Below are 27,861 nucleotides of genomic sequence, written 5' to 3'. Positions count from 1 at the left end.
TGTTCTGTGAAGCTGTTCTAGCAAGTGTGTTTTGACAAAAGTTTGTATCAGTCTTTTCTGCTTCATGAAATGTTGTAGGGACAGAGCGGAAGTTGTTGAGGGTCCAAAAGTATGAAAATAGATTTCTGCTCAGAGACCTTTCAGAACCCTAAAAAATTCAGCATCCATAAAATTCAGTGGTTTCTCCCTGGCTTCCCTCCCCTCTTACCTATGTCTCTATTGCTATTGGCATCTCCAGAGAGCAGTCAGTGGGACCTAAACAAAGCAATGCAGGATGGTTAACATGCATAGACCTTAGCATGGCCTCTGAAAAAGATCAACCACCCTCACAATTCTCCATTACTTTATGTATGTTTTCAGCTCAAAGTGCAAAATAACCTGTGACTTCTGCTTCAGTTAGCCATGGTGGTGTTCGATGTTGTAATACTGAGATGTTGCATAGTCTGCTCTCTGGTAGTTCTAGATGGGGGTTAATTTAGGATATTAGACCTCCTGGAGTAATGTCGGAGGGATGTTGAACAGAAAGTCAAATATGGTCCAGTCTCAGAAAACCTCCAAATTTCCAAGAAGTTCACCATCCTAAAAATGGGTCCATGCTCTGCCTTGGAGCAAAGTTGTTTGTTTCAGAAAAGACCCCAGCAAATACAATAACTTGCAAATTAGTACATGGACATGTGACTTTCATGCACTGCAGAGAGTTGCAGTACCAGGACATGGGAGCATGCCTGGGTGATTCATTTCAGGATTTAGAATCCACCCCATCTCATTTCCATTTTCCAAAAATTGTACAGACACTGCAGCAAGAAAGGTGTCCTGCTGTATCTTGCAGCAATGGAATATGTTCAAGAAAGTAATTTCTCTCCCTTCCCTGGAGATTAGGAAATGCTTCTTACATAATTTTCTAGCTCCTGGGGTTATTGGTAATTGAAAATAGCATGTGATCTACTTCTTAGGGCAGTTGTCCTTATATGTGATGGCTCCAGCAAGTTATTTTGATCAGGTGATTATTACAAAAAGCTCCATTCTAATTTAATGCTCTGTAGGATCAAATGGTGGGGTTAGTGAGTGTCTGCAAGGGTTGTTCAATAGTACCATGATGCTTCCTGAGAGGGATCTGCATTAAAATACTATCATAACTTTGCAGGCTCAGAATAACTTCCTAATTTTGGTCATAAATGACAAGAGTAGGTTGCAGTCAGAGAGACAGAGATGAAGATTCTTTTTTCATAGATTTCTGTTTATAAATCATGATGTATATATAGACATAAATTGCAGAGACATTTGCTCCACATCTTGTTATTGAATTGACTGGATGGAACACACTAGGTAAGGTCTGAGCAAAAAACAACTCACAAACCAGCTGCACAAGTGCTGTTTTCTCGAACAAGAGCCATTCTTCATGCAGCCAGCATGCAAACCCAGACTAACAGCCTATTCCTGATTTTGTCATCTCTCAAAGCCCTGAAATTGTGATGAAGTTAAATATACAGATACTGCTATAACTGAAAGAGACCCAAAATTAAAAGCTTACTGGTTCAGCTGATGGGATAATTCTTGCTCCCTCATACTCACCTAATCCAGTGTGCTAGTGGACTAGAAAGAGTAGAAAGACATAGTTGCTTTTGAGTATTTTTTAACTTCCTGCCATGAGATCTTTTCTGTGCAAGAGAAATGCACAAATGATGGTCCTTAGCAACAATTCTAACTGTTCTAGAAGGAAGAAAACTGATTGTGCTATTGTGGTAGGGCCTTTCACTGTTTTCCCACCTGAAAAGAAACATCTCGAAAATTTGCACACCTGAATGTGCATAGCATTGCATTTTTGTTCTTTTCAACAGCTTTATTTGTTTCCAGTACCACTAAAGCAGTGTTCCTAGTAAATATTACAGAAAACACTTGTCCCTGATGATGTGGAGAATATCTGTGTCTAGAGATATCTAGGAACAGTCACAGGAGAAATGCCACACAGATGGTGTAATTCAGTAACTAATAGCTTCTGGGTCTCGTGCTGTGATATTCACGTAGATAGAGATATACATACACATCCTATAGCACATTTGATATCTTATGGGTTTGTAAGAACATAGTATCTAGGCCAAAAACCTTATTTTAGACCCAAAGAGGAGAATAATACCAATGGAGGCTGTGGCTGCCACTCCTCCACAGATGCAGACTCCAGTGAAGGCACAGAGGGTCAGATGCCTGATGACATTTTTTCCATGGCATTCCCTCCAGCCTTACTAATCTTTCATCTAAGCTTTCCTTAGCCCTATTTTTAAAGGGGAAATCTGACCTCTGTCCTCTGCCCCTTTTTCTTTGCCCTTGTTTTGTATTTCCATGTTTTGCAATGAAGTTTTCTCTTACCCAACAGTTTTTTTTTTTTTTAGCTGAAGAAATAGTATATTCAGTGAGCTGTGACTGTTATTCACAATAGCATCTCAAATGCATTTTACTGTCATGCTTTGCAAGAGCTTTCTTTTATACATATCACTTAGTGATTTACTGATGCAAATCCTCACAGTCTGCAAACATCCTGCTGTGATGTTTCCCCTTTTTTTTTAAGAAAAGGCTTATCATTCTCACAGTCATCTTCATTGCTGCAGAATGAGATTGAGAGGTCGAAAATGTCATAGCATTAACACAGATGTATGTATATCATTTCCTATCCCTAACACCCACAAAGGGACATACATGGCTTTCATGTACATAAATCTTGCTGCAGGATCTACCAAAGATTTGCCTTGTGCCACAGGCTTCTGGGACCTTAGGCATCCTAAATTTCTACTTACAGAAAAGTCCTTTCTCTCCACATGTGCAAAATGCTCCTAAAGGTTTTTCAATACAATGCTGAATTGAAGGCATCTGAGCACCAATAAATATTTATGTGCAAACAAACTTAAAAAACAAAACAAAACAAAAAAACTCTGAAAGTCAGTACATGGAATTCTCATTAAATAAGTATGTTTCTGAGGTTTAGGATAACTTCTGATTCTTTTAGTATTTGATATCAGCAATACTGCAACTTTGACACAAAGCTTTCATGCATTGCCAGTTATGTATGGAGTATATTAAATTCTTCTTCAGACACATTATCTTTGGTTGTTGTGTGCTGGAACATCAGCACTCACAAAAAGTAGCAGCACTTGAATTTTGCAGCCCCGAAATATGAATTCCCTTTAGTAAACTAAGAAATTGGATGCTACTATCCTCTTTTTCATCTTGACTGAGTTATTTTCCACAAGACTGATGACTGAAAATTAACACTGGGTAAAATATTCAGATTGACATAAGTAATGGATTATTGGTGATTAGCTACTTCAAGGGATCTCTAATCACCCATATGCCTAACAGCCCTCTGTCAGGGTTCCTCATTACAATCCCATTCTGGAAGACATTGTCTCTCAAGAGGAGACAAAAGCACAGATGACAGGAGAGTGTTCTTCTCTGAAAGATGTCTGAGAAGACCATTCTTTCTTGAAAAGATCACAGAGTATCAAATTATTTGTCACCCAGTGTCAAACAGACCTGACACAAATGCTTTTCTTATTCAGTATTTGGACACAGTCATGATGGTGTTTAGACACCGTTGTGGTACAAATTTCTTTGACAAAGATTTGGTAATAAGATGACAAATTCAGTCCTGGGGAAATCTCAGCATATGCATGTTTGGTTTTGCTTTCATTATCAAAGAAAAGTTGAAATTTTGAAAACTATGGAACAGAAATATGAACAGGTTTTATTTTTAAGTGTTGAAATGTTTTAGTCTGAAATTTGTTTAAAAGGAAACCTGTCAGTATGTCTCAAATGCTTCCTTTTGGTTTGCTGAAATAAGTTAGATTGCATGAATCCACATCACCACAGCTTTATGCCAACACTCATGTTCCCAGAAGAGTCAGGCTCTCTGAGTGGAATGATTTCCCACTGTTTGTACATACTTACATGGTTCTCAACTCACCTGAATGCACAGAACAACAGAAGACATTGTCTTTCGTGGAACTCAATCCTGTTATGCAAAGCATCAGGTCCAGAATGCAGTTTCCATGAAGCAATACTGTAATTGGTTTCATTGAATCAGAGCGAAGTATTTCAGGACAGTAAAACAACAGTGTTGTGATCTGGAGCAAGAGGAATAGAGACATTTTTCTGAATTAGGAAAATGCTTCCTGAACTGGATTTGAAATTATCTTGACAATCTGAAAGGAAGTTCTTTACTGGTTAAGTACTCATCTCTTGAAATAACTGTCCTTCCAATTCTATTGCTGACTTTTATCCTATAATTAGAAGTGTAACTATCATTGAAAATATATCGTTGTATTTGAGGTATAAACTACAGTCACTCCTGAGCAGCAGTTCTTTGGTTTATGGTGTTTTCAATCCAATAACCTGGTCCAATTTATTATGTTTTGCAATTTTCAGAAAACAAACTAGCATTATTCAGTGTACTGGCATCTCTGGTATCATATTGTGGTGTCTTCTGCTTTCATTTTTGTCTAGGGAAACCCTTGAGCTAAATGCAAATATTTGCTTCCAGAGAAAAATTACTAATAAACTATTGCAAGGAAGGATAGGAAATGGAGAATAAAGGCTATTTTTAACACCACACTTTCTTACACAGGATCCCTTTTCTGATGAGTGAATTACCCAATTGCAGTAAATATGTAACAATGATTAATTAGATTTGGATTATTTAAAATACGTATTTCACTTGTCTGGGCTAAGACTAATTTATGAAGCTTGATTTCTCATTAAGCACTCGCTGCCAAAAAGATGTATTATTTAAAGGCAATTTAACACGTTAAAAATGTGTTGAAACATTTAATGCATCTAAGAATGTATGAAGAATGAATGCATGAATGTGTTCATACATCTCGTGTTTACACAGAAGAGACTGTCTCCTGAACACAATGTGCCTTTTGGCACTGCGAATACTAAAATACAGATTGCTGAATTTTGACCTATGAACCACATCACTATTCTTTAACCTGAAGACAAGAATCAGACCTGCTCTGACTGCTCTCTGGAAATCCCAGTCATTCCCGAGGCTGGGAACCCAGAGTAAAAGGGGATATAGGTAGTACTGTTAGCCAGCAGCGCCCCTTGCGGGTCATCGGAAAATGAAGCCAGGGCATCAGGTGTAGATGGGTAGTGCATATCTGTTCACAGATCATAACGTGACCTTTTTAACAGATACTATAAAAAAGGTAGCGTAAACACTCACTGCTGAACTAAAGTACAGTGTGGCTAATTTTCCAGAGCTCCCAGCACACCTATAGCCCTTTTTTTAGTACACCAGAGGACAGAAATATGTGCTAACTGCTGAGACTTAGCAGACCTAGGGTATGAAATCTGTGAGGTTGAGAAGTACAGATCATGTGTTTCAGGACTGGTTTATTGTCGGCTTTATAGCACAAAAAATAGGAAAATTGTTTCTATCCTTTAGACATAAGCATTGGTCTGGTTTGTCTGGTTAGCAATCTCTACAGAGGCAGTTTTCTCCTTCTGTGGCCAAAACCATGTAGCACATCATGTGGAGCAACATTAAAGAACAGCTCAGATGATGGAGAACAGATAGGTGAAGAACATAGAATTTCAGGAGTGGAGAACCATTTCAGACTTACATTAAATTGGTGGTATATAAACTGAGATGGTGCCATAATACAGGAAAGTTTGAGATGCTGACTCTGGGTGGAATTTCCAATTTTTGCTATGCAAATATTATGGTGAAAATGCCTATAAAGAATTTTCCCAGTGACATTTAGGATTGCATGCACCCCATTTTATAACAAGTTTTGCAATGATAGTTCAAAATAACGTGGGTTTAATTCCAAGCATGGAAATAACACATAAATCAATATCACCACAGGCTCAGGACTGGAGAAATTTTTAATGACTTTGCAGGTACATCTGTGCTGACAAAGCCTTCTTATAAAGGTACAGTTATGATGGCAATCTGAATTATTTTATCAGTGCAAGTCACTTCAGTAAACACTGTAACACAATTCAGCAAAACCTTTTTGCCTTATAGACGGTGTAGCCAGCAGAACTTTTCCTACAGGGTAGATAGCATCACAAAATATCAGTTTTGGAAGTTAAAAAAAAAATTAAAAAAGTAATGATGGACAACTGCAATTGTGAAAAGCTCAATGGAAAAACATTCAGTCATAAAACTGCAACTAAATGTGGTCTCAGATTGTAGTCCACTGCTTGTCTATGAGGTACAAGCATGAATACTTTTATTTTCTCTTAGAAGCACATGTTGTCAGGAATTAACTTTCATGGATTATTTTCTTTGATATACAGTGAGAGAAAAAAGACAATAGAAATACAAATGGAATTTAATTACTCCATGTTTGAGCCTTGTGGGATGAGTAGGTTAAAAATTGGTCTGAGAATACATAGGAAGCTGATAACTAGGCTAAAGCCAAAAACTTTAGATTTATCTATTTTAAATACTGTGAACACTTGACAGCCTTCTAGTTCCCAGTTACAGTGCATAAGCAACTTCAAGACTGCCAAAGAAGTCTTGTACAATGTGATGAAGGTGCTGCCTACCTATTAGACATTAAATATGGGGCGGTTCAATGCACAGATGAAGTAATCCTTTACTGTACAGTCTACTTGCACAAACATAGGAGAATATAGATGTGTAAATATTCACTTCATTAAAGAAATTACTTTTGATCAAGGCCATGGTTATAGTGATCTTTAGTGACTGATTCCTACATGAAAACAAAGTGTCCATAAAAAAAGAGAAATATGTAGAAGCTCAGATTTGATTTAATAGCATCATTTTAGAAGAATGGGAACTGCAAGTAAAACACACTGAACAAGCAATGGCTGCTTTATTCACTTCCATAATTATGGGTGGCAATGAAGACAAAATCTGGAATTGTCTGTTACACTTCGGTACCTCAAGTGGATCTATAAATTGTTTCTTTGTTGTCTCATCCATTTCACAGAATTAGCTATTACCAGGCTTTTGTTCCAAATGTTCATTCAGTTTTTCAGTCCTTAAATCGAGGAATATTCTGCATTTATCACAAAATGTTTTGATAAGCTCTTGTGGCCCATAAAATGCTTTATAAGTGGAAGCATTTAGGTTGTTCCTGAAATAGAACTATTGTCTGTGAGATTACATGGTGGGACTAATTATTATCCTTAGGTTTGGGGTTTTTTTTCTCTACAAGATGAAATTCATTAGGAATGGTATTGTATTTTAACCACATATAAAACTATTTTTTAAGCAAACTGGAGTTGTAAGTTTATTTTTCTCCAATCCCTACTCAAAATTCATCACTGGGTTATGAAGCTTTTAAATGTTGGAATTAAAAAATAACTTCATGTTCAGTGAACACACTGGTTTGTTGCAATAAACAACAGTATTTAAAGTAATGTTGCTGTTTTCATGTATAACAAGTAGTAGTCACAGCAACCCAAACCAGTCAGTTGTACCTGTCTACACCATCATTACAAGTGGAAACAGAAAACAGAAATACATGAATAAATTTATCAGTCTGGCTCCTACACATTGTTAGCCACAATAAAATTCATCAAAGCAGCCACCAGAGCACCACTGCTTACTCACTTCAGTCCTTTCAAACTACTTTTGCTCTCAGGACCTAGGACTGCCGTCTAGTTAGAAGAGTTTCTGTAGCTTTAGTTTGAAAGTAACATAGTGTCCATGGATATTCATGAAAAAAGGTAATCATGGCATGTGGTATTACAGTTTCTTGCTTCCACTCAGACTGGGAACTGTCTGTGGAAGTAGCACACAAATCAGGTTATTTCTCAGAGGAGAATTGAAACTCATGTGGCTCAGGTTTTATAGAATGTTAAGCATTCCAATCTTTATTGATAAGAATAATATTCAATTTAAGTCCAACTGAACACATTAAGAGTGCTTACATTGATTACAAATTACTTTGAAGCCCATCATTTCCCACTTAACCTGCATGTTAAATCTGCATGTCTCCCAGTGAAATTCCCGTCATGCTATGGTAATCTCTGTAGTTTGTTGGGCAAGTTCACGTCTTCCAAAAGATGAGGCTATGGCACTTAATCACATCACTGATGCCACTGTGACTCTATACTGGCCTGGGTTAAGTGACTCATAAATAATGGTCAAACCATTTTGAGGCATTTCTCTTCTTCAGAGCACTGTGGGAGTTTTGCAGAGAATGTAATACTGAAAGGAAGAAGCTTTACTTCTTTTCTCTGCTGATAATCTGGACATGACATCTGTCAAGTAACTTCCACATTCATGGTCCTTTTCTGACCACATATTTCAGTAGAACACCTGCCCCAGGAGAAAGATTTGAGCCACAATGGCAGTTCTCCTGTAATATAGGAGCCACATATGGGGAATAATCCTTGCACACAACTGCATATGAATTGGGGTGAGCCATGCTCTCTCCTCAAACTAGTATTTTGTCTATTTTTGTCTGACTAGCACAGTCAGCACTTTAGGAATGCCTGTGCAATAGTTATATTTGTCTGATCCCTTGAGGCTATGTCCACAAGCTTAATCCACCTACTTATATTTGATACAAGTTGACAGGTCTTTGTGACAAAAAGCATTAAATGACTATCCTTGTGTTCTTTGACATTGGAGGCCACTTTAATATGCTGCTGTTGCACAGACAGATCTCATACCTATATCCATTGTGATGTAGTTATAATCCTGGTTTCCCTTTCAAGCAAGGAATAAGCCTGCTAGTCAGACTGGGTGAGATCCTGAATCCCTCAACCAGAGTCTTTGCTGGGTTGTAACCAACCTACATCTAACTGCAGGGAGAATGTGTAGGAGATTCTCCCCTCCCTCTTGTGAATGTTCAAGCCCAGTGATGGTGAAACTCTATCTTTAGACTTTGAGCAACTCTTGATTTAATGCTCAAGATCATTTTCTTTACTTAAGGGGAACTACCCTCAATATTCATTGAGAGTTCCTAAGCTTACCCAAAACAAGCCTGCTCATGAGTACAGTCAGAAGATGAGAAGGATTATCCAGCCAGATCTCTTTCTCAGGCACACTTGCTCATAACTTGTAGCTCTTGAATGGTCTGAACTACAAGTCTCCAGAATAATTTGCTCCCTGCACAGTAGTAGACTAGGACTGCGAGATTGTTTAGAATAAAGCTTGCTTCATTATGCTTATACTCCAATATGAAAAGTTACATATATGATGTCATGGGATTTATATGCTTGATGTTGTCAGAAGCCAGTGGGAATTTAGGATCCTTGAAAACTGGCTGCCACACATAAGCATCCTGCCAATTTCCTGCCAAAGCTTCTTGTGGTTATTGCAGGTTGGTTGCAATAACCACAATTTTACGTAATGATAGTTCCAATTTAACATGATTCTTAAGCATTTCTGTAACTTTAGCACATGGGGAATCTCATGAATCATTTAAAAGCTTATATGCACAGGAAGAGATTTTAAGTCTTTATCTGGAAAAAAATGAACGTGGTAAATGTCAAACAGTGAAGGAAGATTGTTGGTAATGGGTCAAGTTGCATCTCCTGATGATTTTCAAGAATGTATGTGTGCATGTATAATTATAAATGACAAATAAAAATGTCTTGGCTTTAAGTGCTCATATCCTATATCAAACTGGATCCTGAATGCATCTCATGACATGACTGAGTCATGAAAGCATTTCTAGAGAAGTTATTTAAGAGGCAGTTGTTCTTTCACTTTATTTGTTAACTACACTTAATACACTATCTTTTCTGAGCAGCCATGTAGGAAGAAATGATGAATTAATTCTATTTCTTACTGTAGAATTACATACAGAAAACTCTTCTACAAGTTTCACAGCTAAAGAATAACTCAAAATCTGTGTTTAACAAGACACAGCCTACTGAAATGCACCATTCTTGGCTTCTTAAATAAAGAACTGCAAAGAACAAACCATTGCATTTCATCTAAGAAACTGTGAGGCAGAAGTTAACTTTAGTTACTTAGCAGAAGGCCCAGTTGACATTGTGGTATCAATCCAGCGGTAACTGGACTTTCTACAGCCTCTTTCCCCTGTAGCTCAAGAGCCATCACTACAACCCAGTGAAGAACACTTCCTCTATCAAATGGCTGAGGAGTGTATGCTGGAGACAACACTTTCTCCACTGCCGGTACCCCTAACAATGCCTCAAGTGAGCACCATATTAGGCAACAGGGCTTTCAAGAATGGCATCTGGGGACTCCGGTGAGCATGCTTCCTAGGGAAGAAGCACGACCATAAGCTGCTGCTTGAGTGCACGGAGCCCTTTCCTGGCTGACCAGCCTGTTGCAGAGGTCAGCCAAAGAGGGCTATCATTCTTTAGGGAGGTGGAAACTACTCAATGCTATTAATGTTTTTTTCCTGGCTGTAGTCAGGAATGGAACTGTAAGCCAAACATGACCATGAAAGGGGTAGCACATGGCCAAAAGATTATGTTGAAGTATCTCCCATATCTCTGCCACCCTCAGTGCCTGGCATTCTGCCTTCCTTTTTATACTTCCATACTTACATATACTTTATACTTTCAGGTCTGTCCCTCGAGCTCAGTTCTTGCCTCAATTTTCCTATCAACAGCCCAAACAATCTTGAATTATGGTTTAGGAAAGAAAGTGCTGACTTGTTGGTTTGGCTTCAGTCATCATCCTATTACAGAACTGCAGAACAGATGCAGCTGGAAAGGACCTCTAGAGATCAGTCCAATCTCTTTGCTAGGAACTGAGTCAACTAGAGTAGGTTGCCCATGACATTGCTAGGTTTTGAATATCTCCACATATGTCTGCATGTATGAGATGAAGTTTAGACCATAATAATAGAGCTTCAGGTCTGATACATGCTGTAGATTCTGGCTCACATTTATGTCTACTGCTAGGTAAGACAGGACTGAAAAGATAAGTACTGAAAAGTACTGTTGTACTGTGTGGTGAAGCCATGAAATACCTTTCAAAATGAAATAAAAACTCAAGGCAAGTCCCTCAGAAGGCTTGTAACCCTTTCATTTGATTAGCTCCATAAGATTTTGCTTGTAAGTTTGTGGCTTCTGCTGTTGAGTCAGTGTTAATAAGAATACTCCATTTCTAGCTATTACATTTCAAAAAGATTTCTGTACAGTCAATAATTTTCTGCTGTTACTTTTCTATGCAAGAAATAGACTTCCATGCAACGGGGATGCTCTTTTATTTGCAGTAGAAGTGGTAAGAAATGTCAAGGTAGTAAAGGGGGTTTCTTTCAAGGTGTCCTTTTTGTGGTGCAATTTTCATATTTTCATACGAAAAATTTAAAGATTTTCCTAAGCCACAATGCAAAACTTAGTAGACCAGAAAAAGTAAACTGCTATGAGTCTAAATAAAGCTATTTTATTAAAATAAGACTTCATGTCTGTTGGTCTTTAATACACACTCTTGCTTTTAATCTGTATGATGGATACTGTGACCCACTGAGCTCTGTCCCTATAGCAAGTAATTATCTTTGATCCCTATACAAGGATTTGCTATAGCATCTGTGTATGCGGCTAGAAGTTCCTAAACTGTATCAAACTCATGGATTTAGCTTAAAGTTATATTTGTACTAAAAGTATTTATCTTTTTCAAGCATTAAATGGAACAAGAAGTATGTTTTAGTTATATTTAGACATGAGTGCAAAGGAATAGCCTTACCAGCACTCCTGTGTGACAGAAACGGAAACTTTATTTCCTGAATATGTCCTGAAGTGAGGTCCTAAAGGTTGATACCCATAATATGACAAAGGCTAGTTAGAGCCATCTACTGTTACAGTTAAGGATTTCAACCTTTGAAATCTTTGCATGTTGCACGTAGTTGAACTATAAGCCAATGCACTATCTCCTATAAATATTACTGTTTTCAAGTAGTCTAGAGTCCCTAAGCATTTACAGGTTGAAAATAAGCTTACTGTAAAGATTTAAAGATAAATGTTATCTAATTAATTTGTCCTTATGTTTCTAGATTGGTGCATATGTCGTTCCAAAAGGATATCATAAGGATAGAAAAGGCTGGTTTCTGTATCTAATATGGGAAAAGGAAGTGATTAATATTAAAAAAGGTGACTGAAAGAAAGAAAACCAAACATAATGTGGGTCCCATGCAGACCAGCTAAGATGATTTTTTGACTTTTTGCCTGTGCTAAGCACTGAACTACAGATCTTATGGTGTGGTGAAAATGAGATAAAGATCTCTAGATTCACTGTGCATGATCTTCTTCAGTTAAAGGATCTATTACCCTACATGATTCAAGTATCAGATATTACAAAAGTCAATGGAATGCTTACTTAAACATAAGATATCATCTGACAGAAGCATATTGATGCTTGTATATAAGCATAGGTTCAAGACCAATTGGCTTTACAAATCAAACCCAAACTGAAATTCAGCTTGGATTCTATGATATTCCAGAACTTCCATAAACCAGAATTTCCAAAAGGTCCTGAAACGTACTGGGACAGACCTATACAAGTTACTATGAATATACGCAGGTAGATGACATGCATGTCAGCAAGAGACCTTCTCACTCTCTACAGCCACTTGAAAGGAGGTTCTATTGAGGTAGATGTTCTTTTTTTCCAGGTAACAAATGATAAGGGTAGAGTAAATGGCCTCAAGGTGTGCCAGGAGACGTTTACATTGGCTATTAGGGAAAGTTTATTCATTGAAAGGGTTATCAGGCATTAGAATAGGTTGACCAAGGAAGTGATTGAGTCACCATCCCTGGAGGTATTTTGAATGACATGTAGATGTGGCAATTAAGAACATGGCTTAATGGTGGATTTGGCAGTGTTAGGTTACCAATTGGACTTGATTACCTTAAAGATATTTTCCAGACTAAGTGATTCTGAGATTCTATAATATTATATCTCTCCAGACGGAAGAAATTCAGTACCCTTTCTTCTGAGATTATAAGCTTTGGGCTTCTGACCATGTCACTCTGAAGATGCCATGTATTTCATGTGTGAAAGCAAAAAAAGTATTTGAGAATGGTATTAAAATGTTAAAAAAACCTAAACTGTATCTAAGTTCAACAAGCATATACCAGATGTGTGAAAACTATTTGCTTCTGCTTGAAGCTAAATAACTGTCCTCTTTCTTCATTTTTCAGAAACTGAAACTGAAAGTGCACCACCACCTCCAGGTTAGTGTAAAAAATGCTAATTTATGCTGTAACATTTACAACGGTTGCATGAGACTAGATATTACATTGCCATAATATAATTTGTGTTCTTTGTCTTTTTGAAAGTGAGAGGAAAGTAATAAAAGTAAGAAAACCTGCCCAGATAAGATATTCTCACTTCACTTTGCCTGAGTATTGATTTTTCAGACTCAATTTTTGTTTGTGAGACACTTGTTTGTGTGATGGTGCAAAGGCCCTTCAGGATACAAGAAAATTATGACTGCTAAAATTCTGTGTCTAAATTACGCAGTCTTCTTTGATAAAGAACAACATCTAATTACCCAAATATTACCTTTCATTTCTCCTTAAAAGTGTACTCTGAATAAAGTTTAGAGAATCAAGCATAGGATTCATTTCACCTGTTTTTAGCCATCTGAAGATTAAGCACCTTGTGCAAGATGCATCTTTGAAGCATTATACTAAAAACATCTGCTGTCATTTTCAAATAAATAACATCTTCATTTCTACTTAAATACATTGCTGTAATCCCCTTCTTTGTCCCCATACTTGTACTTCTTCTACAAAACAGGATGTCCATAGGCCTTGATGGTTAGGCACTGATCAAGCTGGGTTATTTCTAAGCTGAAAGCACCAGCCACTTCTCCTAGCTTCCTTCTGCCTGACTCAAGATGCTGTCATGTTGGATTTCCAAGTGCTCTCATAAAAAGAGGGAAATTGGTTGTTCAGGAATCTAAATCCTGTAACATAAGTGATTTATTTGACATAATCAGCATCTTGAATTACAACAAGAAATTTTTGGGAAGCCATTCTAAGAGCTCCTTCTAGATCTCAATATCAAGCCAACAGGTTGGTATGCTTGGGCCTGATGAGATTTTCAAATGGGATTTAGACATCCTACTGCCTGCAAAGAACAGTGAACTAATCCCAGTTCATAGCTGGAAAGGGAAGCATTACTATAAGAATATTCCCAGTAAAATGGAAGAAGTTTAATTATCTGGCCAAGATGGACAATCTGACAAACGAAGCTTGGAAAGTTATGGAAACCAGACAGAAGCATATGGGAATGTGTCATTCTTCCAGAACATGGACTTGTCTTCCAAATTTTAAGTTTTATTTTCATATGTTACCTTTTCATTAGGGGACTAGAACATATCTCAGGAAGAAAAGCTGAGGGACCTGGCACGTTTTAGCCCAGAGAAGAGAAAACTGAGGGGGATCTTTTCAATGCTTATAAATACTTAATGTCAGGATGTCAGGAAGAGTCTTTTTCAGTGGTGCCCAGTGACAGGACAAGAGGTAGCAGGAATAAACTTGAACATAGGAAGACACATCAAAACATGAGGAGGAACTTCTTTACTTTGAGCGTCATGGAGCATTGGAATGGGCTGCCCAGAGAGGTGGAGTCTCCACCTCTGGAGTCATTCAAAACCCAGCTGGACACCATCTTGTGCAGCCTGCCCTAGGTGAACCTGCTCTGGTGGGGGGGTTGGACTAGATGATCTGCAGAGGTCCCTTCCAACCCCTATCAATATGTGAATTCTGTTAATTCTGTGAATTTGCCACAGCTGTGCATATGTGAGCAAGAAATCAGGATACTCACCATATCAGATGGCTCTTGCAGATGTTTCCTCCATGACACCAAAGTTCTCTTAAGTCGACCTTGACCATGTTAGTCCACAGATCCATGTTCTACCAGGTAATTGACAGATAAGTTTGCCACAGAAAGTCTTTGTAAACAGACAATAGAATGTTGAGTGCTTACACCTTGAGGTGTAGGCATATGAACACAATTCACACGATTTGACAAGTCTCTAACAGGCCTTGTATGAAGACTGATTTGGACAGGAAGCTGAAGAAAATAAGAATCCTATCAAATCCTGAAACAAAGAAAACACAGACATTTGTATTTGTAGAAAATACGGTCCAGTCTTTCTTTTGAGGGCACAGATAACTCACAGTCACCTGCTTGGAGTGGAAGACACGCTGGCAACTTCCCATCAAGAAAACTAAAACCAAATAGCTTAGGGAAAATTATGATGAAAATGACAAAGATGATGATAAAGAATCAAGAGCACCATCAATATACTCTCTCTGTGGTGTACTTTGTCTTAAGGATAAACGAGTTAGGGTGATGGAGCTCTGGCAGCATCTCATGTCTCATCCAATTCCATTCAAATTCACAATGATATGTAACTCATTTCAAAGACTTTTTAATTAACCCCAAGGAGAGGAGACTGACACTTGCTACTTGTAAAAAACACACTATTTTTCTTCTACTGAGTACAGGAACATCAATCTTAAGTGACTCATTCAAAACAGAAAATTCATTGGTATGCAGAGTTGGAAATTGCTTTATGGTATTGCAACTGTGTATTACATATATCAATAATTCATAATTTGGGGTTTTCAATGCTAACAAAGCCTAGAGTATTTCTGTATTTTCAAATGCTGTGTGAGTTTTTCTTTTTACTTTAAGATCCTCTCAAAAATATACTTGTACTTTCCAAACAGAACAAAAATCACCGGAGGAGGGTGGAACTGAAAAGGGTAAAGGTGAGTCCAGAATCATATTTGAAAAATGGACACTAAAGAGAATATTCCTAAATTCTGTTCTTATGATGGATTGCTTGAGATTTAAAGCAGATCTTTAGTGCCAAATTTCAGAAGCATGATGTGAAGCTTCCTGGATCCCTTTTTTGCATGACTTATCCAGCACAAGGGAATTATAATACTTATGAATATCTTCAAAAATTCTACAAGCAAGACTAACGTTTTAGCAACAATTTTTATATGGACTGTTTAATTAATAGATCAGATTTCAAGTGATTTGCATGAGCAGAAAGCCATGTTTAAGTGGGCCTGAATGCTGACACTTGACCACACTTGCTAAAACTCAGGTATTATGTACATTGGTAGCTTTCAAATTAAAGTGGACAATCTCCTACATTCAAGGCTGTTTCTATTCCTGGACAGAAACTTGCTATTGCATGTTTTACCTTTCCACAAAGTCCAACAGATTTTTTTTTCATACAAAATCACACAATAAGCCTTTCTGTCCTCATTGGGAGCCCAATACTTGAGTTCATTACAAGTTCTAAAAAGTGCCTTGGAGGACTGTCTGCTCTGAACAAATATATGACTGCTCCACTAGCAACGTATGTAAAAATCAGCTCCAGTTTAGATACATTTTTTTGTGCTGATGGGATTAAACTCCAGCTTTGTTGGCAATTCTTCTGGTTATGAAGATACATTTTGAGGGAACTGTGCCAATTTCCCTGCCTTTCTGTACTCCTTGCCAAAGTGGAATTCAAACAGCTCATCATCAGTTTTTGAAATGAATAATCTTTTTTTCTGCATTCTGATAAAAGGCTAAGCCAGACTAGAATATACTTAAAACTGATGGAATGCTTGATTTTCATTTGACATTCATTTTTGGCATTCATTTTTTTTTATGGCAAATCAAGAAATGGCTTGGTTGAAAACGTATTCTGGCTTTTGATATCTTCCAGACAAATTCTTGCCTTATAGACAGACTGAACACATATTTGATGCTTGTAGATTTATTTGGCGAAGGCTTGCATGACTATTTTTCTTATTAAAGTCAAAATATAAACAGTGAGAGTATGTGATTCAAGCGTTCTTTTGAAAATAAAAATGCTGAACCAGGATTCAGTGCATGTTATTTTGCCAGCTATCTTTGCATTGAGCATTTATTTTGACACACTAAATTTCGTGTGAGTAATCAAATCTGTCATCTCGGTAATGGAAACATAATTCAGGAATCATTTGCATGCCTAATGATAGGAGAAAAGATGAAGGTCTTGCCTCGAGCTATTCCAGCAGTTAGTTCTGCTTGTTTTAATTTTGATAAGTGAATAATGTTTGTTCCTGAAATGAACATGAACAATATTTTCCCAACTGCTTACAAGCTTACATTTTGCTGAATACAAAGAAAACGTGGTAGGTATCTTATCAAATACTATTGTTGTCTTTTTATACATTACAATCTTTCTGGTTTAAATTTAGTGAAGAACACAGGAGAAAAATGCTTTCTTTGTGCTCACCCTCTATGGGAGGATTTTGCTATCCAAAAAATTGTTAGGGATCCTGGTATGGGAAGCATTTCCCGTTACAGTCAATAGTGGCAGCAACCACCTCAGTAAGAATTCCAGTGAAAGTCTGAACACCAATATGTAGAAAGAATGACCTTCTGCCATGCTCCAGTGAAAATGGCACCTCTGCAAAGCAAATGTAGATGTCATTGTCAGACATGTGGTAGTAATGTGGGGTTTTTTAAGATTAGGTATAGTGCAATTGTTCCTATCAACTCCTGTTTTGCTGCAAAATATCACCAAGCATGGGAAAGTATATTTTTTATTAGAGTGGTTTCTTCATGCTTGTTTGCCAGAAGAAAATCTTTATAATGGTGAGAATAATTTACAAGAAGGTTGCATTTTTCCAATCTCTCAAATGATTTACACTGTAAAATGAGTGTACCACAGGATACTAGGCCAGCCCTTCTCTGCAGTGTAATCAGGCTGTGCTGGAACATGGCATTTAAGAAGAAAAGCCTCATAGTCCAGAAAAGCTTCGTAGTCCACATAAACCACACAGTACATAATTTTCACCTCTTTACTTCTAAGACAAAATAAACAGCAGAAGTTAGGGAAATAAAGCATACCTCTCTGTGTGTCTGTTTTGCTGTTCTATTTCTTTTTAGTAGTTATTGTCTGTGTGCAATTACAGTTATGTTCCTTTATGTTTACTGTAAAGTTAAATGATGGCAGTGCAATAAAGTCTTTGTTATCTTTTGTTTATTTTGTTATAAATTAGTAGGTCAGAGCACTAAAAAAATAAAATATCCTTGCATAGAATAATCTTCTACAGCATTTCCAGTTTCAAAAATAATGTTGTTAAAAGTTCAGGATATACATGATCATTTGTTTTATTTCCAGAGAAAAAAGTGACTCAGTAGAAATCCCACCAAACTTATCACATTATCCACTACTCATTCGGTTTAAGTTCTTCTGCCTTTTTTTTTTTTTTTAAGCATTATCTTATGGACTGAATATTATTATAATTGTGTTCCCACTTGCTGAAATAATAGTTGAATTTTGATATCAATTTGCTCATTCCTTTTTTAGGTCACATCCAGCCATTCAGAGGACTACTAAAAATTTTGCATGTTTTCCTGATACCTTTCTCTCTAGGTTCCATTCAACCATCTACTAAAATGTTTGCATGTTTTATCATTATATTTTTTTCCAGGTTTCACTTATCCATTTATCTCTCTACTAAACTTCCATTGCTCTACATATGTCATTCATTTACCATTTCCAAAGTGCAAAGTCCCCTTGATGGGACTGCTGAATACTCTTTGAAAATCAAAGTGCAAAAACTGAAGGCAACTAAATTTTAAACTCAGTCTCAGACTGGTTAAACTGTGCTCAGTAACTTTAGCATAAACTAAAATGACTTGGGCAGCTGGTTGAGTTACTCCGTACTTGTTTATGTGCTATAAAGACAAGGGTTTGCTCTTTGTGGTGATCTATCTCCTCCCTTAGCCTTGAACTTGTCCAGTGTGCAGCAGCACAGATAAATGTTAAGCATTCTAAAGCTGCAAAACAGCATGTCTTCCTTATTCATCACCCTGCCCTTATACACCTGCCATATCTCTCATGCCATCTCCAGTGGCCCTCGGTTGAGTGAGAGTGGGGAATATGAAGAAAGAGTAATTAATTTATTGGCTCTGATATCTGATTAAATCAGGTTTGAGATCCTGTGGAGCCAATTCCAAAATTCCCCCGTTCAGTTCTGTAGCACCAGGCTTTCTGACACACAGCTTTCAAAGTGTTCCTCTAAACAGCCAAAAAAATAGAAATAAGCAATATGATTTTCCACTTCTGTCACACAACAATGTGGCTGATGACAGAATAGCAGCTTTCACATTTGTGTGGTAGATCTCAAGCCAAGGAAAAATGGAGGGTTGAAAATTCGTATCAGCAGTTCATACATAAATCAGTAGTTATTACTTATATTTTGACAGATTTTTCTATACTCTTACTGTGTCACCAGTCAGGAATATAGGTAGTTCTTTCCTCCTACAAGACTCTACTCCTGATGGAGCTCCAAGAAGCCTGGTCCTCAGTTAATGCGATCATTTCAATATGAGGAAATAAACATAAAAATCCTATTTGATAAGGAAAATATGTCATAGATGAATAGAAGCCAGGGGAAAAAAAATTAAAACCTTTATAGAGTAATAATCCTATTGACCTACTGTCAAATGAATTATTTTTTCATACCTACATTGCTCTTCCCGTGCAACAGACATTCCATTAAACGTTTACTTGCAGAAGGTAAGGACAGGGATCTAGCAAGCACAGTTCAACCATGAGGTCTGAAATTTTTGTGAATTTTGTTATCTTTAACTGGAATTATTGCTAACATAAACAATCAATTGTGACAGAAAGCCAATCAGTTATAGCTGTCAAACCATTTTTCATATTCATTCGATAGTTGGTTCATTTCATCCTAAAATGCTGAGGTATGAGGAGTGATGGATTTATAGTTACCCATTTGTCAAAAGAATCCTACTGGCATGTATTGTTTTGATATTCTTTCCATTTACAGCACTTCCAGTTGTGGGTTTGGGTTTTTTTTTTTTTTGATAGTCCTGAAATGTTTGTCTGTTTGATTTGTGTTTGTGAAATGACAGATTACCCTGGCGAAACCCCAGCAATCCCTCTGCAAAACTAATAACTCCTCCTTGTTGTTTTTGGTTTTCAAATGCTTAAAGAAAATAGAAGTCAAAAAGAGTGGGCCTCTAATAATGTGATTATCGTATACCCACATGTAGGGTGTGTCACACCAAATGTTTTGTGATGATTGACCTTACTTATTTTTTCTGACCAGAGATTATGTTCTGTACCTGTTTAAGCCATCATCAACCACAATGGTGGCGTTACTGACAAACAGACTAAAAGTACGCTTTATACTTTCATGAAATACGGAGAAAGCTTTGTAGTGGAATTATTTATCCTTGCCTTCATTTAATTGCTAGTACACATTAAAACATCTGGTATGACTTTATCATTACTGTGCTTTCACTGAAAATCAACGTCTTCAATGTCTGCTTATGGCATTGGATGATATGGGCATTGAGAACACTTCCACTAAACAAATCAGGTTTTTTTTCTGTGAATAAGAAATAATTTTTGAAAGATAACACATTAATCCTCCATGTGTAGGCCTACCTTTTACAATTGACACAGTCCTCCTGAGGTATTTTTAAAAAGAAGTTTTAAAGAAGTTTGCTGAATCATTAAAAAGGAATGAGTAAATGTTATGGTTTAGTAGTTAAATTCTTTTAACATACCCAAGTCTAATTTTTTTTTTAAAGAGGATTCTGTTTAGCAATAAGGGTTATTGTTTTCCTAATGTTGTTTTTGTTCAGCTTGTTTCCTCCACTTTGAAATGTTCTCCAGAAGAATTTCTGATATTGTATAAAAGACAAATTATCTTTATATTTCATATGTATTAAGTACTAAATATATCTAGTCTATTATAATCTTCCAAATGCTGCATTGCTACTATTTTTTTTAGTATTAGGATTTTAAGGCATTAAGACCTTTTGCATCTTTTTATCTCTGAGGTTTCCAGTCAACATCTAAAAATCAAAGATATGTAGGAGATTCTTGCAAAGATAGTTTTTACCTTATTCTGTTTTTCTAATAACAGTGTTTCAGGTTTAATGCCAGCTTCATGTTTTTTTCAGGCTTTGATTTATGTAAATATATAACTCAGTGTACTCTGTGAGATTAAACATTTTTAAAAACCCAGATAACAAATGTTTGTAGTGATTTAATACTGTGTGATTAAAAGGAAAATACAGTGTGATGATACCAGTTCTGTCCTTATTTTAAATTATTGTCCTATAGTATGGGAAAAACGGGTTGCTCATTCTTGCGTTTAAAATTAATATTCTAATAGAGAAATTAGAAAGTATAAATACAGAGGACTAATTTTAACTGTTGCATATCTTGATTTAATGATGCTGAATGCATATATGGTGCACATTTTAATTGCAGACATGGACATCAGAGAAATGGCATCTTCCTCAGGTCAGATATGTGATTGACCTTCATTTCATTGTGGCTTTTTGTATTTACTGTGGATTACATCTCTAACAAACAGCATCTTTCATATAAACTCATGATTTAATAATAGATCACAGATCACATCTCATTTTTTTTCACTTGCTTGAAAAATTAAGGTTTACCATTTCAGCTACTGAACTATGCAAGGCTTTCTTCATCAGTTTGAAGCTTCCATTGTGAATGCTCCTGACTATTTAGATTTCTTTCCCTTTCTCTTGCAGGTTTGACATTTTCACATAGTTGTTATAAAGCAGATGATCACCTGTGCTTTCAATTTCTTTATGTACTTTTTTATTTGTATTTCTTTTCACAGATGAAGATGATACTTCAGTTAGTGCTCCACCAGCAGGTTAGGACTGTGATAGTGCATTGTGTGTATGTATGTATGTATTTTTCTCTTGACTATGAATGAAGAAAGAGTCCAAATCATTAGACAGAACTCAAAACATACTGATGAAATTTTTTTTAAGTGCCCTACATTAAATTAATCTCTGTTCAGAAGTACAAGGCCTTCATACCAGATAAATTCCTTTCCAGTCCTGTCTTGAGGTCTTTCATAGAATTTCTGCCATTGGAAGGTAAAATACTGGTTAGCAGCTCTGACAGCAACTTGTCTTCTCTTTTCCTATAAACAAACATGAAATGCATTTTTAAGGTTAGTCTTTAGACTAAATTCCAGAATTACAAATAAAACAGACATCTTATGACTTCAAAACAAGTTTATCCGCATAGTTGCCTCAGCTTAAGCCATCTGACCTATAAGGTAGTTTGAATGCACTGCTCCAAGCTATTGGTGCCCATCTGGCAGACAAAATGCCTTTAATTGTTGGCAGTAAAAGAAAAGAAACAGCACAGAGGTCTATCATGATGAATGTGGCATGGGCAAAATTTCTCCGTTTCTTGCCTAGTATGTTTTTAAAAATACACTGTGAACCAAATGGAGATTCTGAACACTAGAAAATGGTTTTCATTTTTCAAATGATCTACATGCTCTTACTCATTTCATGCCCTACATGATTATATTTTCTTGATTTCTTCCAAAAGAATTTGCGTTATTAACTAAAGAGCTAAATGCTGTCTGTAAAGTCAGTAGCAGTGCATTTCTTTGCATTTAAGACGACCTCATTGGCAAAAGCTAAATATATAAATGACATTCTTAATCACATACCCCTAAAATTTAACTATTCGCCATTATTTTGCTAAACCTAGATAAATAAGTAGACTGTTTAAATGATTTGAAGTACTGCCCCCTCAGATACATATTTAACAAGATAAATTCATCTGTTACCTGGAACTACACAAATCATTAAGAAAAACATCTTCATAGAACCCTTCTAAATATGAACTACTAAAAAGGAAATACTGAATGAGAATTAAACTAAATTAACTTACTTTTATGAGAGAAAAGAGGGAAAGACTCCTGATTTTTTTTCTCAGCTGTTCATTTCCTTTGTCTGGCATATTAGTAGTTCCTCACAGGTATGGTCCTAAATATCTGGTTTAATCTTCTTGCATGAGGAGATCCTGATGATCTGAGGTCAGTTAAGCTGTGATCTTTGAGCTGGTATCATCTTAATTGCTCTTCCCTTTCAGATGGGATGTCTAAGCCAGCGGAAAGAAAAGATTCAGGTGAGACCTCCTGAAAACATGATGAAACACTCCCAACATAATACAGTTATTATCAATAATTTATTTCTTATTTTCATCATTTATACAGTATCAAACTGTAACTATTTAAATAAGAGCAAATAGACTTCTAGGAACTAAACCAGTAGTGAGAGAAGGCTCTGCTGCACAAGACAGGACACACATCATATTGTACACATACATACATACCTATCTATCTATATCTCTGTTTCTTATAGATAGATACACAGCTGTTCCCTTCCAGCCCACAGGGTGACAGTGGATTACCTGAATCCCACACACAGGCCCCAGGGATTGTAAGAGAATGGCTTCTTCTCACAGCTCAAAGGATGGTGGGAAAAACTTAGAAAATTCATAACCTCTTTCTTCCTACCCTGGCAGGTAATGCATACTACACCCATTTTTGTGGTTTCAGGATTTGCAGCCTCTGGAACAAAATGAGCAGCAGGTACTTCAACCATGTTTACTGACCTGGCATAGCCGGCTATGCCAGCCCCTTGAGCCAACATCAAACCCATGTTTTGTTCTGTTTGTTTAATAAATAGGAAAATGTTAATATCTAAAGGTGATGATAATATTTAGCTGTTATTTTATGTGGTACCAAATTAATGACTCTATGTACGCTTCTTCCATTTATTAATATCCTTTTTCCATCTCACCCTGTGGTGTGTTAGGTTTGTTACTGCACATGACCAGCTCCTGTACCAAGCATTGTCAAATCATTGTGTTCACACTAGTAACTATCAATTGTTTGTACATTGTTTCCATACACTAGCAATATTATACTGGCATAATGTAAACATCTAGATTATAGAGAGATTATATATAGATGTGCATCTATATATATGTGAGTATTCGTGTGTGTCTGTGTATATGTTTTCATATAAATGTATATACATGTGTGTATGTATATACATGGATGTCTTCATAAGAACTGTTGTACAAGCAGGCATACACAGAGATGTTAGGCACACTACATATAATTCTCTGACTCAAAGGCAAAGATTTTATAGCAAAGCTATCTAGCACTTCTATACCTTTTTTTAATTCCTAACAGACTTTAGGATAATAAGCCCAGTTTGTTTGTCTCTTCCCATGGTCATCATGACTTATATTGCATTTGTCAATGCTGGAAATTTTTATGAGTTAAAAGCATTTCAACAGTGGTAATCTTTACATAGTAGAAAGACAATTGACCTCTGGCAAAGGAGAAAATACAGAGCAGGGAAAGGAACTTCTAGCTTCGAGACCAGGGTTTGACTGAGAAACATTGTATGACTGGTTCCTCATTTATACTAATTATGAAACCAAAACCATAAGAGCTTGAATAAACTATAAAAAGCTACCTTTGCTTCTGAAACAACTAGAGGGAACAAGAGAAATGCAGCTCTCTTTGAAAGAGACAGCTGGCTTTGTTAATTACAACTCTACATTTCCATATTTGCACTGCTCTTCACTACTACTACTACCATGGCAGCACTGGTTTACTCAGTTTGCCTTATGCACTGGCAATAACTCCTCAAAAAGGCCATGTGGCACTTGGACTTCACAAGCTCTCACTTGAAATATGACACATGCTTTGCTTCTCTGCAGAAAGGGAACAAGGAACAGAATGCTCTCCCTATCTTTTCTGCTAGGAATCAGCTTTGATCACAGTTTTGCATGTATTTACCTGGGATGTAACTGCATAGCACAAACCCAGAGCTGTTTAGAGGAGCAGAAAGACAAAAAACAGCTGTGCTGGTACAGCTCTCAGCCCTGGGAAGATCAGTCATTTAGTGCTTTTTTTCAGTACCATTGTTCATCTTCAATTCAAAAATCCCAGTTCCTGTCTGAAGATATGACAAAATTATTTTCATCTGACATTGTTTTTCTGTAAACTAAAGGCCAGTGCATGTGGAAGGACATTTTATTGACTGATCTCCAAATTCTCTGTTTCTGTCAAGTTAAAAGAGAACAAAGCTCAAAAGTAAGCTTCATCTCTGCCCTATTTTGGAGACTAGCAAAGGAAAAACTAGCTTGTACAATTTTGACTGAGTTTGATCTTGAGAGAGATCCACTGAAGCAATGCATCATACGTGTTCCATTTGTCTGTTTAGCTGTTTGTGTTTTCAGAACCTCCATCGCTTCTGAAAAACAAAGAGCTGACCTTTGTACACTTCCTCTGTAAAGCACTCATGGTTGAATGCTGAAGCCATTCAAGTTGTTCAGTACCCATCTTGGCTGATCAAGTTCCCTTTTTTTCCTCCCTGATAGCTGCATTTTCTGTCACCACAGAGGTAGCATTGTTGCAGGAACTGTATACAATGTGACAGCAAAGCAATGGATGTCAGTGTGAACAAAAATATGCATGTCTTACAGGACATCTGAGGAGAGATAATAGGGTTAGAGAGCTTAGTAAATTCAGGTAAGTGTATTTTGGAAGGAATAAAGGACACTCAGATGACTGACATGTGATTCTCTCTCTCTACATTTCAGTATGGTCTGTTGGAGAAGGAGAAGAGACAGAAAAACGTGATGATGCCCAAAGATCCACTCTATTTGTCGAAAAACCTCAGACTGGTACAGTTAGTGTTGGTAAGTGCTTCAAAACAAAATCAAAAGCCACTCCCAGAAAGACAGAGACTGAGGCAGAGGCAGGAAAGAAATGCAAAGCTCCTGTGACATTCAGCTTCTGCCCTCACCTGTGAGCACTTCCACTGATTTTAGCTGAATGTGAATTCCACTCTCAGAAGGCAAAAAGGACTGTATGAAAAGAAGCAAAACCTAATGGTTTACTTCAAGACAAGCTCAAAATCTAGTAGTTTACTGAGCACAATGCATAAGATACAGTTTCTGGAGAAAAGAGGTGGTTACTGTGATGCTATTGGATGTACTGTTATTGATATGTCAGGAAGATCTGCCAAAAGGCCTGCAGCTTAGAGATTGCTGGGTCAGTATTTTAACCCTACAGCTGTGTGTAAATTAGCAAGCAGACTCTGTAGGAAATCTATAAAGTGACCTCCACTGCAACCATTCTGAGGGATTTGTTCTGGACTAGCACTGGCTTAGTCCAGTGGTCTGTGTACCTATTAGCAATTGGAAACACAGGTAGGAAACTCTTAGAGCACAACTTTGGTTTCAACTTCACTCCAGAGGATGCAGTAAAAGCACTGAGAAGACAATCTGTGTCGTGAACCAGAGCACAGTAAAAAAGGGTAATTAGGAGATTCACCTGCAAAATGCACTCCTGAACCATACTATTATGGTAAGCTAGTTGGACCCTAAGCAGGGTAGCAGCAATGATGAGAAGCTCAGTAGAGACTACTTAATGTCTATTTTGTACTTGGATACATGAAGATATTGTCAGGTGTATGGTAATTTTGCATGCCTGTTATTTTTCTCAGTTTCTGAGTAGAAAAAGAACATTTGAGGAGGGTTTATTTGGCAATGGGCAGTGGTGTTCTGAAAACTGAGCTAACTTTTACTATTCCAAAATAATTGTTTAGAGAAGACTCTTTTCCCTTTCTTCTCAGTTTATGAAATTTATTATAGACACACATTAAGAGCTCCAAGTTTTCTTTTCCATAGTGGAATTTATTCATGTTACAATTGCCTAGGAACACTTGGGCTTTATTTTAGCACAGAAAATTGAATATTGGAAACAACATGGAGTTTTGCCTCTGCTAATTTGCTTGGCTTCCAGTGCCTTAAACTCTACACTGACATTGGCAGAACACTTCCAAACCCAGAATCATTAATCTCTCTAACACTACAGTTTTCATAGCCTGTGTGATTCCCATATGATTCCTACAGTAATGGCAGAGCTTGTACATGGAGACTGGAAGAAGCAGTAGTAAAAGAAACTTGTACAGATGTGACTGACCAACTGCATGTTCCTCAATGACTACATTATTTTTTCTTTTTGAAAGGTGGGAATATTACCTTTATAGCCAAAGTAGAAGCCAAAGATCTTCTCCGAAAGCCGAATGTTAAGTGGTTTAAAGGAAAATGGATGGATTTGGCCAGTAAAGCGGGGAAGCACCTGCAGCTGAAAGAGTCCTTTGAGCGTCACACTAAGGTGTGTCTTTGTTTTTCCTTCTTACAGGGACAAAGCTCCAAAGAGAGTTTAAAGAAGAGATTAAGAAAATAGGTAGAAATTCAATAGCAGTGGATTCTAACTCTGGCTTCCCCGTGCAGATTTCAGTGATCTCTGACCTTGTGCAGAAGCAGACTTTCCTGCTCTGCCAGTGTGCAACAAGAAGTGGAGGGGAAATAAAACTTTTCCATTGCCATTCCTGGGCTCCAATTTCTTTCCAGAGCCCTTTATTAAAGATATTCCTTTCTCCTGGTTTAGGTGTGAAAGATGTATCTTTTAACTTCTGTTATGTGCAAATGTATTCTTCACATTAATGAACAATTTTGTTTGATTTTTAGATTCATACATTTGAGATGCATATCATTCAAGCCAAATTAAACTATGCAGGGAACTATCGCTGTGAAGTTTCTTATAAGGACAAGTTCGATAGTTGCTCTTTTGACCTTGAAGTCACTGGTAAGTTTTCCACCTGTGTCTGTAAAGCATTACAGAGGTTTCTTTTCTTTTTTTTTTCTTTTCCTTTTTTTAAACGTGAAATGCCACTTTTGTTCAGAAATGTTAAATGAAGTAATGCTTAAAGTGAACATTTCTAGCATAGAGCTCAGAGAATCAGAAGAAGTGTCTGTAATTTATTGTTTAAATGACCATTGGGGTAGATAGCATGTGAGACATTTATCCAAAAATAAGCTGGCAGGTAAAACTAGTATTCAAATCAAATGCTGATACATGAGACAGAGGTCTAGGTTTAGGGCTATTCCGAGAGTGAGGCTTCATCTGGCAACATCTGAGCAGAGGGATATCAAGTGGTCATGGCTCACTTTGCACCCTGGCACGGTATGA

At 37.0% G+C, this 27,861-nt stretch overlaps 1 protein-coding gene across 1 annotated transcript in view; it reads left to right on the top strand.

Moving 5' to 3' along the window:
* The window catches only part of MYBPC1 (myosin binding protein C1), a 74,350-nt gene that overhangs the window by 8,076 nt on the left and 38,413 nt on the right, over positions 1-27,861 (top strand). The window contains 8 exon segments of the mRNA XM_054387079.1: positions 10,037-10,202; positions 15,614-15,690; positions 21,228-21,260; positions 21,610-21,645; positions 22,890-22,925; positions 25,422-25,520; positions 26,855-27,003; positions 27,360-27,477. Coding sequence (XP_054243054.1) covers positions 10,037-10,202; positions 15,614-15,690; positions 21,228-21,260; positions 21,610-21,645; positions 22,890-22,925; positions 25,422-25,520; positions 26,855-27,003; positions 27,360-27,477 — 714 coding nt within the window.

The sequence above is a fragment of the Indicator indicator genome, chromosome 14, assembly GCF_027791375.1.
Source record: "Indicator indicator isolate 239-I01 chromosome 14, UM_Iind_1.1, whole genome shotgun sequence".
In the NCBI taxonomy this organism is placed as follows: domain Eukaryota; kingdom Metazoa; phylum Chordata; class Aves; order Piciformes; family Indicatoridae; genus Indicator; species Indicator indicator.
This window is presented reverse-complemented; position numbering and strand designations above follow the sequence as displayed.